At 41.1% G+C, this 19245-nt stretch overlaps 1 protein-coding gene across 7 annotated transcripts in view; it reads left to right on the forward strand.

Annotated features, from left to right (window-relative positions):
• sh2b3 (SH2B adaptor protein 3) overlaps positions 1 to 10073 on the forward strand; it is a 133555-nt gene extending 123482 nt beyond the window's left edge. For all 7 annotated transcript variants that reach the window (XM_055655807.1, XM_055655804.1, XM_055655810.1 and 4 more), the window contains exon 8: positions 8803 to 10073. In XM_055655807.1, coding sequence (XP_055511782.1) covers positions 8803 to 9101 — 299 coding nt within the window. In that variant the 3' untranslated portion in view covers positions 9102 to 10073. The remainder of the gene's footprint in view (positions 1 to 8802) is intronic.
• The last annotated feature ends 9172 nt before the right edge of the window (positions 10074 to 19245 follow it).

Genomic DNA, 19245 nt, shown 5'->3' on the forward strand with positions numbered 1-19245 from the left:
CGCTGCAGCTTACTAATCAATGCATCACAGTAATATGCTTACTCTGCATGCAACGGGAAGGTCTGGAATGGAATGCCGAGTGGGTATAGTGTGGGCCATTGTATCGTGAGGTTACAAAGCAACATTTGTTCCTTTTGTGTGTGTAGTGATTTCTCCCACTTTAATGACCTGTAATCAGCAATGCTGAGTTTATTTAATGGAGCTTTTCTGTCTGGTAGCTGAGTTGATACTGATGACTTCCGTTTTCAGGCTGACAATTCCTTCTGTTATCTTTGGTTTAACGTTTTATATTGTTTGATTCAATAATATTTAGCATTTAGAGATTGGTGACAGGAAACGGCTTTGTAGTTTCGGGAATAGGTGAATCTTTCTCAGTTCTTTCCTCTACCAAATCCAGTAACAATGGCGTGATAACAAGAACATCTTACCAGAACCACTTGCCACATCCCCATCTTTACTGTGACGTTGATGTACTGTGCACATTTTATTTCTGACAAGCAGCACCACTTCCTTGATTTAGTTTATTCAAAGTATTTAATTTATAGCCCAAGTGTACAAAATAAATCCATCGGTGGGTCTTGCATTGGTGGCTGATTTGGCCACAATTTGGGGCAGGAAACAGGCTCTTCAGTCCAACTTGCCCACGCCAACCAACACTAGTACACTAGTCCCACCTGCCTGCGTTTGGCCCAGGATAGTGTTAATGTGCAGTGATCACTGGTCGCGCGGGCTTGGTGGGCCCAAGGGCCTGTTTCCGCGCTGTATCTCTAAACTAAACTAAACCTCTATAACGTCACTAGGCTTTTCGGTCATGGATCTTTTTCTTCATGTGTCCTAGGTCATGCATTAATTACAGTGAATCAGGAGAAAGGCCCTTGAACCTGCCACATCATTCAACGTGATCATGGCTAATCTGCTCCAGGCTTTGATTCCTCTTCTGTGCTTCTTCCCCATAGCCCTGAATTTCCTGATGTGTCAAAAACCTATCTATTGCAGCCACATCTGGTGATCCAGCCTCCACAACCCTCTGGGGTAAAGAATTTCAGAGCTTTCCATTCTGAGCAGAAATATTTTTGAATTAGAATTTAAACAATTATTCCCTTGCAACTGCTGTCTAGCGGAAGTCTTGTTCAAGACTCTCCTGTGAGTCGAACATCCACTTTTGTCATGCATCCTTGGGATGTTATGTTTCAATAAAATCATATCCATTCATCTAAAATGCAAAAGAGGAAGTGAGTTTTTATAATGAAGTAGAGCAACAATGTAGTTCAAGCCCAATATTTTTACTAAATGAGACCAGAGGCACAGTGGGAGTGTTGCTGCCTTACAGTGCCAGAGCCACGGGTTCGATCCTGACTACGGGTGCCGTCTGTGTTTTCACCGGGTGCTCCGGTTTCCTCCCACACTCCAAAGAAATGCTGGTTTGTAGATTAATTGGCTTTGATAAAAATGTTAATTGTCCCCAGTGTTCGTGTCTGGGATGATCGCTGGTCGGTATAGAAACATAGAAATTAGGTGCAGGAGTAGGCCATTCGGCCTTTCGAGCCTGCACCGCCATTTAATATGATCATGGCTGATCATCCAACTCAGTATCCCGTACCTGCCTTTTCTCCATACCCTCTGATCCCCTTGGCCACAAGGGCCACATCTAACTCCCTCTTAAATATAGCCAATGAACTGGCCTCAACTACCCTCTGTGGCAGAGAGTTCCAGAGACTCACCACTCTCTGTGTGAAAAAAGTTCTCCTCATCTCGGTTTTAAAGGATTTCCCCCTTATCCTTAAGCTGTGACCCCTTGTCCTGGACTTCCCCAACATCGGAAACAATCTTCCTGCATCTAGCCTGTCCAACCCCTTAAGAATTTTGTAAGTTTCTATAAGATCTCCTCTCAATCTCCTAAACTCTAGAGAGTATAAACCAAGTCTATCCAGTCTTTCTTCATAAGACAGTCCTGACATCCCAGGAATCAGTCTGGTGAACCTTCTCTGCACTCCCTCTATGGCAATAATGTCCTTCCTCAGATTTGGAGACCAAAACTGCACGCAATACTCCAGGTGTGGTCTCACCAAGACCCTATACAACTGCAGTAGAACCTCCCTGCTCCTATACTCAAATCCTCTTGCTATGAAAGCCAACATGCCATTCGCTTTCTTTACTGCCTGCTGCACCTGCATGCCTACCTTCAATGACTGGTGTACCATGACACCCAGGTCTCGCTGCATCTCCCCCTTTCCCAATCGGCCACCGTTTAGATAATAATCTGCTTTCCCGTTTTTGCCACCAAAATGGATAACCTCACATTTATCCACATTAAACTGCATCTGCCAAACATTTGCCCACTCACCCCAGCCTATCCAAGTCACCTTGCAGTCTCCTAGCATCCTCCTCACACCTAACACTGCCCCCCAGCTTAGTGTCATCCGCAAACTTGGAGATATTGCCTTCAATTCCCTCATCCAGATCATTAATATATATTGTAAATAGCTGGGGTCCCAGTACTGAGCCTTGCGGTACCCCACTAGTCACTGCCTGCCATTGTGAAAAGGACCCGTTTACTCCTACTCTTTGCTTCCTGTTTGCCAGCCAGTTCTCTATCCACATCAATACTGAACCCCCAATGCCATGTGCTTTAAGTTTGTATACTAATCTCTTATGTGGGACCTTGTCGAAAGCCTTCTGGAAGTCCAGATACACCACATCCACTGGTTCTCCCCTATCCACGCTACTAGTTACATCCTCGAAAAATTCTATAAGATTCGTCAGACATGATTTACCTTTCGTAAATCCATGCTGACTTTGTCCAATGATTTCACCACTTTCTAAATGTGCTGCTATCCCATCTTTAATAACTGACTCTAGCAGTTTCCCCACTACCGATGTTAGGCTAACTGGTCTGTAATTCCCCGTTTTCTCTCTCCCTCCCTTCTTAAAAAGTGGGGTTACGTTTGCTACCCGCCAATCCTCTGGAACTACTCCAGAATCTAAGGAGTTTTGAAAGATTATTACTAATGCATCCACTATTTCTGGAGCTACTTCCTTAAGTACTCTGGGATGCAGCCTATCTGGGCCTGGGGATTTATCGGCCTTTAATCCATTCAATTTACCCAACACCACTTCCCGACTAACCTGGATTTCACTCAATTCCTCCACCTCCTTTGACCCGCGGGCCCCTGCTATTTCCGGCAGATCATTTATGTCTTCCTTAGTGAAGACGGAACCAAAGTAGTTATTCAATTGGTCCGCCATATCCTGGTTCCCCATGATCAACTCACCTGTTTCTGACTGCAAGGGACCTACATTTGTTTTAACTAATCTCTTTCTTTTCACATATCTATAAAAACTTTTGCAGTCAGATTTTATGTTCACTGCCAGTTTTCTTTCATAATCCATTTTTCCTTTTCTAATTAAGCCCTTCGTCCTCCTCTGCTGGTCTCTGAATTTCTCCCAGTCCTCCGGTATGCTGCTTTTTCTGGCTAGTTTGTACGCATCATCCTTTGCTTTGATACTATCCCTGATTTCCCTTGTTATCCATGGATGCACTACCTTCCCTGATTTATTCTTTTGCCAAACTGGGATGAACAATTTTTGTAGTTCATCCATGCAGTCTTTAAATGCCTTCCATTGCATATCCACCGTCAACCCTTTTAGAATTAATTGCCAGTCAATCTTGGCCAATTCACGTCTCATACCCTCAAAGTTACCTTTCTTTAAGTTCAAAAACCATTGTTTCTGAATTAACAATGTCACTCTCCATCCTAATGAAGAACTCAACCATATTATGGTCACTCTTGCCCAAGGGGCCACGCACAACAAGACTACTAACTAACCCTTCCTCATTACTCAATACCCAGTCTAAAATAGCCAGCTCTCTCGTTGGTTCCTCTACATGTTGGTTTAGATAACTATGGATTCAGCAGGCCAAACGGCCTGTTTCTGCACTGTATCTCTACAGTCTAATCCATATTCTTGTATTGTTGAGAAATCTAATTTCACTGCAACAGGTGAAAGGTTCAATTTTTTATCTTCAATTTTCATTCAATTGCAAATTGAACAATTGCAAATTGAATGCCATCGCCACCTGCAGGTGGCTCAAAGGAAAGCATCCCAGCCAGAAACTGCCCCTGTAGTTGATTGCAGGTAACTTAAGGCAATTCTTCAACAAACTCATCCTTAGGGTGATGACACTTTGCATTTTCACTGAGTTTCCACCCTGCTACATTTAAAAAAAAAGTGATTTGTGAAGAAACCCCCATGTTAAAGGTCTTGAATGCTGTACGTTAAAATTAACACCAGGATTTCTGTATTCTTTGTGTGTATTGTAAGAGTTGTGTTCAAATCACAGCTGCACATGGCTTTAAGTGGGTGACATTGCACTAATTGTATTGTATATTGATTGTGCTGGGGAAGTCCAAAGTGCAGGAAGACAGTAGAATTTCAGGAGTGGGAAAAAAAGGAAGCGATAAAGGCTTTATTGCTTTTAGTGTTGGCAGTCTGTGGTCTCTAGTCACCATTACTCCATGGAGCTTTATAGATGGCATCATGTCAGTTATTGCTATATGACAGTACAGTGAAACTCCAATGATCCGTGCCCTTGGTGCTGGATGAGTAGATTTTCCAGACGATTGGTTGTTGCTCATATTGATAACCAAACACTTTTCTTTCATAAGACTGTTGGAGTAACAGCACGCCAGGCAATCCTGACCTCGGGTGCTGCTGGTGTGGAGGTCGCATGTTTCCCTGCAACTGCGTGGGTTTCCTCCGGATGCTTTTCCTGCCACATACCAAAGATGTGTGGTTTTGTAGGTTAATTGGCCTCTGTAAATTGCCCCTAGTGTGTATGGAGTGGATGTGAAAGTGGGATAACATAGAACTAGTGTAAATGGACTAAGTGGGACCCGTTGGGTCCCAGCTTCACACGGGAGGGCTAGTCCCCAACGCAATATTCCACCTCTCCAATAGACACACACACTCACTCACACACCATATATATATATATGACAGTGAGCTTTCTTGAATCTACTCACACGGCTGACCGCGGCCTCTCTACTTGTGGGGCTTCCGCAGTCAGCATGACCTCTACACTCACTACACTACGGAAATTATGCAATCAGCGCGACTTATCCAGCGCGTGTGAGGTGCCTTGGATATAGGTAGGAAGGGATTGGACCTGGGGGAAAGGATGGAGTCGAGGCATGTGGAAATTAATTCAGTGAATCGTTGATTGAAGGTCAGCGTGGACTGTTTCCATCTCTAAACTTAATTAAGCTAAAGTATTAGAATTTTACTGTAACAGCTTTGAGTATGAAACTCAAGTAACACAAGACCATCTAATGATTGTAGACTGGCAGAAACTTTGTTGCAATGATTTATGAATCATCTCCACAGTAATTATTTAACGAGTTTCTAAATTATATAACATCAAATGAACCTGAAAACTGGTGCGGAGTGTGTTTTCAGCTTCCTGCAGGAAGCGGCATGCTGTATGTGACTTGCTACCACCGTCTATTGGACAGGCACAAGACTTGTTAGTGTGGAAAATAGAAGAGAAGTGCAGCAGAGAAATCCCCTTGCAAAGGAGCTGAAGCAGATCGTTAGGAGTGTAAAGGGAGCTTTACTCCTCTACATGGGAATGCCCATGGTAATGACAGATCCATGAGATAGGAATGTGTTTAACTCCCCACACTGATGTTTCCCACAACCGCAGAAACTCGCAGAAGATGGTGGATGTCAGTGTATATTATCTGATGTAAAACATCAGTTATGCTGCTGGTATGTTCTCACCAACAAATTATTGAGGTTCCTAGACAGCTCCATCTCCTCCGCCACACACATCAGACGTGCAGAGTTCAAAACCTACTCTGCTTTGGAAACTTTTTCTGAAGCACATATTTTCTGTAGCCGTGTGATAAATATTTGTGTGGAATGTCTTCAGATTTGTTATTTTTGTGCTCTGGTTTAATTGGCACATATACATCTTGGTGTAATAAGAGGTCATCATTCAAAAATCAATACCGTTTTAAATCTGTGACAAACGCTCTTCTCTGCGGGTTTATATAAGAAGGAAATGCCGAATAGAAAGTAGACAAAAAATGCTGGAGAAACTCAGCAGGTGAGGCAGTATCGATGGAGAGAATGAATAGGTGACGTTTTGGGTCGAGTCTGAAGAAGGGTCTCGACCCACAATGTCGCCTTTCCTTCTCTCCATAGATACTGCCTCACCCGCTGAGTTTCTCCAGCATTTTTTGTCAACTTCTCTCCAGGAGGCTAGTATTAGGATGGAATGGGTGCAGTGGGAGGTTGGTTCTTTGCAAGTTGGCCCACGTTAGATATCTCAAAATCATGAAAGGCTCAGGTAGAAAGGGTTTCAGTAAACATCAAAAGACGCAGATGTTTGGTGAAAAAGGTTTGCATTTATGAACACCTTTCACATTCCTTTGTGGGGGTTGTCCCAACGTGCTTTATATATAACAAGTTTCTTTGGTAACAGATTGCAGATGCTTGAATCTTAAGCAAAACTTGATCTGCTGGAGGATCTCAAGGGGCCAGGCAGCATCAGTGGGAGGAAGGGTCTCACACAAACATGTTTTCTGTCTATTTCCCTCCACAGGTGCTGAGGTCATCCTCTAGATTTGAGAAAAACATTTTTTCAACAGAGTGGCAAATCTCTGGAATTCTCTGCCACAGAATGTAGTTAAGGCCAGTTCATTGACTATATTTAAGAGGGAGTTAGATGTGACCCTTGTGGCTAAAGGGATCAGGGGGGTATGGAGAGAAAGCAGGTACAGGATCCTGAGTTGGATGATCAGCCATGATCATATTGAATGGTGGTGCAGGCTCGAATGGCGTACTTCTGCACCTATTTTCTATGTTTTTTGCTCAAGGTACTTTGGGAGTTGCTGTGATTTATTTTTTGTTATGTATAAATTTGGCAGCGAAATAATACAGGGCAGGCTCTCAAAATCTGTAATGTGACATCTGCTTGTGTGATATTGAAGGATAAAATTTATCTGAGAGCACAGGCGAAAAGGATCAGAGGACATTGTGGGTGTACTACTGAAGGCACTCACTCTAGAACTGGCCATGCTTATAACCAAGCTTTCCAATATAGCTACATCACTGGCATCTACTTGGGAAGGTACATTTATTAAAAGTCAAAGTAATTCAGCCTGGCTATTTATCATCCATTCCAACTCGGTCACAAGCGGTGATGTAGGCAGCGTCATAATGTACAGCATGGAAACAGGCCCTTTAGCCTGAATTGCCTACGCTGACCAATATGGCCCATCTAGTCTCAGCTGCCTGCATTTCCTCCACTGGTGCAGCAGGTTGTGCAGCAAACTTAGCATGTAAAGGGCCTGTCCCACCAGCATGTGGTCGCTTGAGGCGTAGGGCGGAGCGGGGCCGGTCCCACTTCCAACCGCGGAGACGTATGGAGTTGTGCGGGGCTGGTCATACTCACCAATCAGCTGGTAGAGGCGGGGTGACTGAATTTGGACGTCGAGCGGTGTCTGGCGGTGACGTCATCGCGCAAAGCCACGTGCTAGGCGTACGCGTCAAGACGCTGCGTACGCCCTCAACGTGCCTGCGGGCCGACAGGCCATTGGTTCGCGGAGTTTTCAGACAGTGCAGGATTTTCGGAGCCCCGCGCGATGTCAGGACCAGCCCCGCACAACTCCATATGCCTCATTGGTTCGAAGTGGGGTCGGCCCCGCGCAGCCATACACCTCAAGCGACCATGTTTGGGCACGCTAGAGCCACTGCAATCGCATGCTGGTGGGACAGGCCTTTTACGGCTCCTCCAGAAGATTGCAGCTCCATGTTGCAGCAACTGCCGTCTCTTGTCTCCCCAATGCCGAGAGTATTTAAGGCCAGACCTTAACTGCTCTCAAACATCTGGTGTTGTGGATATTATTTTAACCGTACCATTCTTGTAATGGCCCTCTCACAGTGCTGTTAGATATGGAGTTCCCCTCATGTGAAGCTCCCTTTACGCACTTAACAATAAAGTCATGTAAATCAAATCATGTAAGAGAACCAATGCTAAATTTCCTAAGTTGACAAAAATGCCACTCCACAAACAAGACCATTCCTTCTCTCCAGAGTTGCTGCCTGTCCCACTCAGTTACTCCAGCATTTTGTGTCTACCGTTGCATTTTACTACGTGGTGAATTTGTGTGCAGAAATGGTTTGTGGAGTATATGATCTTGAATATACTGCAGCTATTACTTAATTCTAAGCTTTACATTCACAGTCCACTTCTGAGGTATGAGCCTCTATGTAGAATAATTGGTCCGAAATTTAAAGCTATATTCAGCAGAATATGAATTCTATAATATTAACCGGCTGTTGATTATCTTATCAAATTCAAACTTACAAATGATCATGCTATTTCAAACCCCAGTGGGTTTAATAATTTATTTATTTCAAATAACTTTTAAAAAATGGTATGGTAACTAAAGATAAAACCCTTGTTACAGAAGCTGTTTTGAAAATGTCACACATTCAAACTATTTTTAGGAACTTCTGCTGAAATGGTAGGTATTTTCTGCTAGGTCTATGGCTAAGATAATGGTCTGTAACAAGTCAGATTTGTTTTTCCTGAAATAACCACACCTTTAGTTTCATTGCTTTGTATATGGTACAGCAGTTTCAGGTGAGGAGGTGATGCAACGATAAATGTGCCTCGATTGGGTATGAAACAGTTTCTCATGGAATTACAACAGATTATCTGTTTAATTGTTCATTGCAGGTACATTTGTAAGAGGCAGTGATTCCTAAAATATTCTTTTGTTTTTTCCAAAGGATCATTTTCACCAAGCAATGCATTGGTGCTGCCATTTAGTGTCCACCGCTCAAACTCCGAACCCAACCTTGCTCACATGGATCCTTCAAACTGCAATGTATCAGAAGCTCCTCAAAGTCAAGGTGGGCCAGAGCAGGTGTTTCACACGGTGCCCCTGCACGAGGAGTCCTTTGGTGGCTTACGGCGCAGTGGTTCAGTGGTCGTGCCCACGAGGCACCAACGAGACTCAGACTATGAACTGGAATCAGCTGCCAGGGGTCGTTCACGGGCCATTGACAATCAGTACATGTTCCTTTGAACAGGTCTGGTAGACGCATTTGATAAATCAACACTGAAAATGGTTTCAGGTTTTCTCTGAAAACATGAATGTATTTTTCTGTTTCAGGGTGGAGCAGAAGGGAAAGGTGAGACACCTTCAGACCAAATCCAAGTTTACTCTGAAATGTATTCTTTCTATTAGGCCTGTTGAAGGGTCTGTTTACAGCATTAACTTTTGTAGCTTTGCTCTTATTTTTTTCTCTTAACATATGTTTTAACTATGGCCTCGATAGGCATCAAATTATTGACTTGTACATTTTGTACATATGTATTGAATAAAAAGTTTTAAGTACTTCTTTATATAATGTTATTTCCATTAACCAGACTAAAACATAGTAAAGGTATGTTTCCTAACATTGCAATACAAGCACTTGCAGCATTTAAAGGCTAATTTACAGTTATTTTGTTGCGTTTATATGTGCTAGTTAAATGTCTGTAATTAAGAACGTATTTGCCTGTGCTTTTGCAAAAGCTTAACTGACAGTTCAGGATTGTAAACACTAAGGTGATGTAATTTCTGGAATGTTTTGCAAATTACAGGTGGAATTCGGCTTTGTTCCCTATTATAGTGGCTACTGCAATATTCAGAGCAGTTGGGTACATAGCTTTGGATATACGTAATTGAACCCAGCAAGTCAGGGATTATTTTGAAAGGCACAAAAAAGTAAACTCAAATCAGGTTCCTTTTAAGGCATAAAGAATAGTGGAAAATGTGCAGAGAAGCTAAATTCAAATACTGGATATCTGAAGCAACAAATATTTCTCCTTGTCATCAATGGGAGAAGAAAGTTTAGAAATTACCTTTTCAACAAACATTGGGCTTACTTTTACATCGCTTAGCAGTTAAGAATTTGTAAACCTTTGGGATCTGATGTACTGACGAGAGGAAGATTGAAGGGAGGAGGTTGATGGGGAACATAATCATAAGATTGAGTTAATTGAAATGTATCAAGGTATTTAAAAATGTTTAGAAAATGCTTTCCTATTGTTTTAAGCTTCATGTTATCCAACTGGAACTCCAGAAAATGCAGAACCAGACAAAATAAAAATGTAATTATGTCCTGGGCCAGAAGATGTGTAAATTCATAAAGAGTAATAAAAGGCAGATTCATTGTTAAGGGAAGGAAATGCAACAATGCCAGCTACAGGTGATATCTCAAACACCAAAGTGACAAGACAATCAATCACCACCCAACACTTATTGGCTTCTTTATGACATGATTCTAAAAGAGCATTAACTTGCTGTGCTTAAGAGATGCACAACACACATAGGACAATGCCACTGGGCCTGCCTCTGAGGGCCAGGTTTCCCCCACTAACTGGAACAGCAACCTGGTTCAGTATAAGATCTGATAGCTGGCCATCAACTCTGCTGGGTTTACCAAGGCATAAGGAAGGCAGCATACAAAGCGCTGGAAGAGCTCTAGGTCAGTCAGCACCCGAGGAGGGAATGGACAAATGATGGTTCAGGTCAGGGCCTCTCCTGCTCAACCCTTTTAATATTAATGAATTCCTTCAATCAGGAATCAACCGGGTGACCCTCACCTAATGCAAATACATCCTCCCTACAATCTGGAGAGAAAATAACAATCTTGTAAAATTGCATCAACACTTTCCTCCTCAGTTCCTACAACATCTGCACTTGTCACTGATCTAAATCTTCAGTGTTCCTCTGGTGTGACTGCAATAGAATTATAGTGTTGGTCTGGTTTTAGAAAAAGGATGTGTAGTTTATGAAGTCGACTCAAGCTTCCTGGCCAAGGTGATTCAAGATAACATTTTATAAATCATGCTTAGAAAGTATTGAGTCTGTCAAAAATGCTCTTTGTATATTTCAGGATACAACTTGTTTGCCTGCAGTAGGTAAAGACCACTGGCAGAAAAAAACTAAGATTTCAAATGCCATAAGTAACAATCCATAAAATTAGAGATCCAACAAATTTTATGAGATGACCAAAAGCATGCAAGCTGATGCTGTATACTTACATTTAGATTTGGGATAAATACATTTATAAGTAGAGCTGTTTTTTTTTAAATATTTGTTTCACATTGCATATGTGAGACAGTAATTATTATATTCAGTTGATAAATTCAAATAGATTTCTTCCATTTGTCAATAGACCTTTGCTGATGTGGCTTAAATACACACAGGAGATAAAATATTGTTTAAATTCCTTTCATGGAAAATAGAACAAACAGTACAACACAGAAGGCCCCCAGCCCACAATGTCTGTGCTAAGTTTGATGATGCTAAGTTTTTTTTTTTAAATCGCACCTGCACGTGATCCATATCCTCAGCATCAACATATGCCAACCTAAAAGCCTCTTAAACACCACTGTTGTATCTTCCCCCGCCCATCAATGCATTCCGGGCATCCACTACGCTCTGCATATTAAAAAAATGCCTCTCTTAAAACTATGCCCTCTGGACTTTGACTGTCATGTGGAAATCTTCCTGGAAGGGGAGCCAGAACGCATCAGTCACTGATACTAAGTTTAGCAGGCTACATAATTCCTTTTCCATTACTTTTACTCTACCTCCCTGGAAATTCTGGTCAACCCTCAAATTTTTAATATTTCAGTCTTACCCTTGCATAAATTATCCAGCAGCTTCGAGGGGAGATACATTATAAAGAACCACCGACTCTGGTCAGTAATTTGACCAAACTTTCATTAATTAATATCATTAAATAACAAGATGTTCAAATGGCACAGATGTACTTCACCAGCTAAGTTCAACAAATTCTGGAATTTCAAAACAAAATTCTGATCTTATAAAAACTAGCTTCAAGAATGGTAATCATGAAAATGGGCAAAAAAAGTACTAGAGGAACTGACTGATCCACAGTCAGTTGTGATGGGAATCGGTAGATGACGTTTCAGCCCAGAACCCTTCCTCAGGGTCTAAAGAAGGGTCCTGGCCTGGAAGGATGCCTGCTTTCCCTCTAAATGCTGGCTGACCCACTGAGTTTCTCCAGCACTTTGTGTTTTTGCTCAAGATTCCTGTTTCTTATGTTTCTGTAATCAAGAAAGTACCTGACTGTTGACCCAATCCAGCTCATCTCAAATGGCCACGAGAAACGCCAGACCCTCAATGCAATGTGATTGATTCTCAGCGTTTCAAAAATGGTTCGTCAGGCTCAATTCAAGGATAAATCAGAATAGACATTAAATGGCAGCAATTTCCTCATCTCATGAATGAATGAACAAAACATTGATGAGATTTAAATCCATGATAAAAATGTGTTCGCACTCAATAAAGTTTTACTAATGCTTCAATAAAGTTTTACCTGCCTTTGTTCCAAAAGTTGGAGAATCTCAAAACTTTTACAAATTTAATGGATGTTCAGAAAACACTATTCAGTTTCCAAATTTCCCTTTTGTATGAACTGTCTCTTCATATTCAGAGTACTAGATGCTCTCATATTCACAATCAGAAAATAAATGAACTCCATTAGTCTCAATTTTAATTTCAACAAACTGTGGATTTGGTTTTCAAAGTATAGAAAGCATGATACACTACAGGTATCTGTGATATTCTTAAATATTCAATGTAAGAATTGCCTTTATACAGCAAGCTTTAAATGAAATTTGGTCGTCAAATGGTTATTTGAATAAAGAGAATTGTAATTGTATAATTTTGTTGTAATTTATCATTTGCGTGCAAATGTTACTAGCGTGGAAAAAGTGTAATACAAAGTTTAAAAATTTATCAATTCAATACCAAATTTCCTTTAGTGGCTGCTGCATACAATTGAAAAGTGTACTTACTCTTTATTGAAGCTATCACATCATGAGGATCACACCATGAAAATGCTTGTTCAAGATTCTTCTATCCACATTGTGCTCTTTAGATTAAATTTACATGGAGCAATCATAGTACAGAAATGCTCATCTCAAATACCATGCAGTATTAAAAAAATGTTCTAATTATTTTTACATCTGATAACTGCTGTGCTGTACGTCTGTCAATTAATAAAACTGTCCAAATGTTTCATTACTTGTAATTCTCTTCCTCGTGGATTCTACTGGAATTAATTGTAAATTGTATAATAGGAGGAAAACCGGTTGTATTATTATTAGATACTTAGTTGTATTTATAGGTTATTACCCCCCAGTAATATATTTTAGTGCTACCCCTCGTAGCGCAGCTTCACTCTGCCTTATTCCCCCACCACCCCCCAAAAAATCCATAAAAGTGGTTACAATTTGCCAGTTTGAACAAGCCACTTTGAGCTCCTATAGGCACATAGGCAATCGGAATGGACGACACATGCACTCACATTAGTCAGCAGTTCGGAGGTGCTGAAGGTGGCATCTCGGGTGCCCAGGAAAAGCATCACATTGGATGTAAAATTGTACGTTGAAGCAATTGGAAGCTGCTGAAGTTCAGGTAGATAGAAACAAAGAAAATAGGTGCAGGAGGAGGCCATTCGGCCCTTCGAGCCAGCACCGCTATTCATTGTAATCATGGCTGATCGTCCCCAATCAATACCTGTGCCTGCCTTCTCCCCATATCCCTTGACTCCACTAGCCCCTAGAGCTCTATCTAACTATCTCTTAAATCCATCCAGTGACTTGGCCTCCACTGCCCTCTGTGGCAGGGAATTCCATAAATTCACAACTCTCTGGGTGAAAAAGCTTTTTCTCACCTCAGTCTTAAATGACCTCCCCTTTATTCTAAGACTGTGGCCCCTGGTTCTGGACTCGACCAACATTGGGAACATTTTTCCTGCATCTAGCTTGTCCAGTCTTTTTATAATTTTATATGTTTCTATAAGATCCCCCCCTTATCCTTCTAAACTCAAGTGAATACAAGATGTTGGTAAATCTATGAACTATAAACTTGTCTGCATCACGCTAAGAACATGGAACTATATGTTTGTGCTGCATATGATGCCAAGATAAACTGATCTCATCTGCCTGTACATAGACTTCCATGTGCCTATCCAAAAGCCTCTTACACACCATTATTTAAAATGTAGCTCAGATAAAAGCTTCTGCCATGACAAACTCATTTATCAAACAAAGTAACTCAATCAGAGTATTTTTTCTTTGAGAAAATGGAAGACATGTTTTGCATTTGGGTGGGTGACCAAACACAACATGCCATTAAGCTAACACCACCATGGAAAAAACAAGCAGCATCTCGAGACACTCACAAGAGAGATAACTTAGAAACACAGCTGGCAGAAGTTAGTTTGACAGGTTGATCATAGAGTGATTTGTCAGTTTTTCCAAGCAGTGAAACAATATTGTGAAGAAAATAACCTTGAACCTAAAGCATTGTTGGTGAAATGCCCAGAGAACCTTGACACCCTTCCGACCTGTATTCCTGTGGGGGCAATTTATCTTCCACTGAACACAACTTTCTTACTCCAACCCGACCCAAAACGTCACCTATCCATTTTCTCCAGAAATGCTACCTGACCCACTGAGTGACTCCAGCATTTTGTGTCTATCCTTATTCCAAACAATGGATCAGGGAGTCATTTCTAATTTCAAAGCCTATTACCTTTGTTACACTGTCAGAGACAACTTGTTGAGACAGATGGCCAAGATAAACAATCAGGGAAATTTTGGAAAAACGACCACATCGTGATGGCCATAGATATCAAAGCAGCCTGGGATAAAATAACCCTAAACAGCTTGAACAAAGTTTGGAAGAGGCTATGGCCAGAAGCACGCAATGACTTACTGGAATCTGATGAGGAACCTCCAGCAGTCATCAATAATATTGTCGAGCTGGCAAATGAAGGGGGAGTGGAGATGTCAGTGTTGAAGACGTGGAGCCTCATGGTAAAGGTTTAATTGTTGAATAACTGCAGGAGTTGTCACAGCATCCAGAGTGAGGCTGAAGACTCTTTGACAACCGTGCTGCAGAGACAGACAACACTAGAGAGAATCCTCACCACTGAATTCTTTGGTAAAATCATCGCAAAGACTATCAAAATCATGGACCAGTTTACCAAGAATGACAACTGGGAGCGCAGCAGTAGGGGGAAAAGTGGTGTTTGGAACAAGTCCTACTACCGAAGATTTATTTGTGACAGACTCGAGAAAGCAGGCAACCCTAGATGCATTCTTCAAGAAGGAACCAAACATGAAGAACCACAGTCTGGACGTTCATTTCTACATGTGATGCTGTGACCCGCCACAATATTTGTCAAAATTACATTATTCATTATACAGCTCAATATTTTACATTAAAAACATTAACTAGTAAAGATACATTACTATATCAGACTATTATGGCCCTACAAACTCTTCAAATACAAGACAATGTACAATACTCTATGTATCTCAGATTCAAAATAACTTCAGGATCACATTTATTTATACTACATTATAATGATCCCATGAAGAGCTATTTTATTTAGTGCTTCATTTTCTAAATTCGTATCTTATTGTACGAGGCAAAAATATTGGTTCTGCCAAATTTGCACATATTGCACATTTGTTGCATTTTACCAGAATAATTATTTGCTATAGAAATGGACAACCATGAAATTTTGCATCAGAACCCTTCAGAACCAAAACAGGCCCCTTCAGAACCAAACAACTTCAGAAGTTAAACAAGAACAATTTAGAACAGTTAACTACAAACTGCAGTATCCATGCAAAACCAAACAATGCATTGACTTATTAACTTGACTTAGTGCCCAGGAAGCAGCAGCATCATGATACTGCACAACAGAGAACTAGATATTGGTCGAGACAACTTTCCTCTTCTTGGAATGGTGACAGCCACCTACTCTTCTGAAAGATGCCTTTCTAACAAAGCATTTCCTCAGTACAGCACTGGAGTGAAAGCCTGCATGTTTTGCTCAAGTCTTTCCAATGGCTACAGCATAGTTCTATTCCAGCTTCAATAGTGCCTCAACAAATGTTTAATCTTAGATCGCCTCATAGCAAGTTAGCTCACACTCGCAAGTACTTTCACAGAATCACCTTGTAAATGTTCAGATATCAGAAAAGTGGTAGGTTGGTTCCACATTTTGCAGTGTAAAATTCTCCATAAATGAAGTGAAACACAACAACTGTAGCTACAGCACCATCTATGGATCAAGAGGTTCACTGCAATAAAAAATGAGAAATACTGTAAAAGCAGAGAAGCAACAAAATTCCCCAAACCAATGCAAATAAAGTATGTCTATTTCATAACACAGAAAAAGGCTATTTGATCTTTTCTATGCAATAACTCCTGTGAATCTCCTCCGCCCACCCACATTTAGTTTATTTTGTAATGCTCGGTTTTCGCTGCTGTCCCCACACACAGGAGTTTTCTCCCAATCTCCCAAATGTGTTAACTTGTAAGTCCCTACCAATTTCACAAGGAAAATAATCAAAGAAATGATTGGAGTTTCAATAACCATTTCAAAACTGGCCTTGCAGAACCCTTTCACTACGTGGGCATTAAACATTGTAAACAACATGCTACTTTCAGAAAGTAAAACACGAGAGCATCCATTTTAGTAAAGATAGACACAAAGTAACTCAGCAGGGCAGGTAGCATCTCTGGAGGAAAAGGAGTGGTGATTTTTCTGGTCGGGACCCTTTTTCAGACTAGTATTTAGACAGTCATTTTAGTGAGGATGGGAAAAGTTGTGGGGGGGGGGCAGAAATAAAAATCAGCAACGCTGGAGGATAAAGCATTTATGAAATGATGCAGATTGGCAGACTGAAGGGATCAGAGTACCATGCACAGAAATTAAAAAGTCAACAACAGGCACCAAGAATTATGGAAATGGCCAGCGGAATGGTGCCTTTTAAAATAGAGAGACCGAGCAAAAAGTGTGGAAGTTATCATGTAACTTTTTAAAAACATACTTGGAGCAGCTGTGGTCTTTTAGGAGAGCAACATAAATTGATCATTATGATACCTGGACTCTAAAGCTTGAATTACATGGAAATATTGTACAAACTGGGCAAAAGTTGTGATCATTGCTCAAACCACACAGGCACTCTAACTACCAAGATTGAAATCTTAGAACAATATCACCTTTTCTCTAAATAAGTATTTTTAAACTGATCCATTCATTTGAAACTTCCGACATTCTAAAGTTGTCCTTTCCCATTTTGTCTGCTATACTTAATGTATACAGTGCATTCAGAAAGTATTCAGACCCTTTCACTTTTTCCACATTTTGTTACATTACAGCCTTATTTTAAAATGGATTAGATTCTTTTTTTAAATCAATGTACACACAATACCTCAGAATGAAGAAGCAAAAACAGGTGTTTAGAAACTTTTGCGAATTACAAATAAATAACTGAAATATCACATTTACATGAGTATTCAGACCCTTTGTTAGGACACTCAAAATGGAGCTTTAGTGCATCCTGTTTCCATTGATTATCCTCGAGATGTTTCTACAACTTGCAGTCCACCAGTGGTAAATTAAATTGATTGGACATGATTTGGAAAGGCACACACCTGTCTATATAAGGTCCCACAGTTGACAGTGCATGTCAGAGTAAAAACCAAGCCAAGAAGTCGAAGGAATTGATGTAGACCTCCGATCAGGATTGTGTCGTGACACAGATCTGGGGAAGGGTATAAAATAATTTCTGCAGCATTGCAGGTCCCGAAGAGCACAGTGGCCTCCGTCATTCTTAAATGGAAGAACTTTGGAACCACCGGGACTCTTTAGAGTTGGCCGCCTGGCCAAACTGAGCAATCGGGGGAATAGGGGCTTCATCAGGGAGGTGACTAAGAACCCGATGGTCACTATGACAGAGCTCCAGATTCCTCTGTGGAGATTGGAGAATCTTCCAGAAGGACAACTATATCTGCAGCACTCCACCAAACAGGTCTTTATGGTGGAGTGCCCAGACAGAAACCACTCCTCAGTAAAAGGCACACGACAGCCTGCTTGGAGTTTGCCAAAAGGCACCTAATGGACTCTCAGACCATCAGAAACAAGATTCTCTGGGCTGATGAAACCAAGATTGAATCCCAAGTTCTACGTCTGGAAGAAACCAAGCACTGGTGATCACCTGGCCAATACCATACCTGCGGTAAAGCGTGGTGGTGGCAGCATCATGCTGTGGAGATGTTTTTCAGCGGCAGGAAATGTTAGACCAGTCAGGATCAAGGGAAAGATGAACAGAGCAAAGTGCAGAGAGATCCTTGATTAAAACCTGCTCCAGAGCCTTCTGGACCTGACTGGGGCGGAGGTTCACCTTCCAACAGGACAATGACCACAAGCACACAGCCAAAACAACGCAGGAGTGGCTTCATGACAAGTCTGTGAATGTCCTTGAGTGGCCCAGCCAGAGCCCGGACTTGAACCCGATCGAACATCTCTGGAAGGCCCGGAAAATAGCTGTGTATCGATACTCCCCATCCAACCTGACAAAGCTTGAGAGGATCTGCAGAGAATAATGGGAGATATTACCCAAATACAAGTGTGGCAAGCTTGTAGCGTCATACCCAAGAAGACTCGAGGCTGTAATCGCTGGCAAAGGTGCATCAACAAAATACTGAGTAAAGGGTCTGAATACTTATGTAAATGTGATATTTTAGTTCTTTATTTTTAATTATTTTGCAAACATTTCTAAACAACTGTTTTCGCTTCTTCATTCTGGTGTAGATTGATGATAAAAAAATAATTTAATCAATTTTAAAATAAGGCTGTAACGTAACAAAATGTGGAAAAAGTGAAGAATACTTTCTGAATGCACTGTACCCTTAAGACCAAAATCACTAATTGAGAAAGAAAATGGTGGACATTCTCATGAAAGATTCATAAATAAATACTTGCCCTTTGAATTTTTGGTATTGTAGAATGGGCATTTCACCTACATGTTCAATAGTTTTTGTAATCCATTTCCCAATAAATTAGGCCCAAATAAGGACAGGCATCTAAATCGGGGAAATGGTGCTGAACATCAGCTTTCACCATAGTCTTCAATGACCTTTATTTATCCGTTAGTCAATTAAAACATCAATAATTTTATTTGAAATATATAAGTACTTGCACTGTATTCATTGACATTAACAGTATTTACTGTTGAATCTCCAACCCCTCTCTCTGTATTGTACTTACCAATTTCAGGCTAAGGCAGGCTTTCAAGCCGTTTCAATGAGGTGTCTGCAAAGTATGATTTCCTCAATGATG

This window comes from Leucoraja erinacea, chromosome 25 (assembly GCF_028641065.1).
Source record: "Leucoraja erinacea ecotype New England chromosome 25, Leri_hhj_1, whole genome shotgun sequence".
NCBI lineage: Eukaryota > Metazoa > Chordata > Chondrichthyes > Rajiformes > Rajidae > Leucoraja > Leucoraja erinaceus.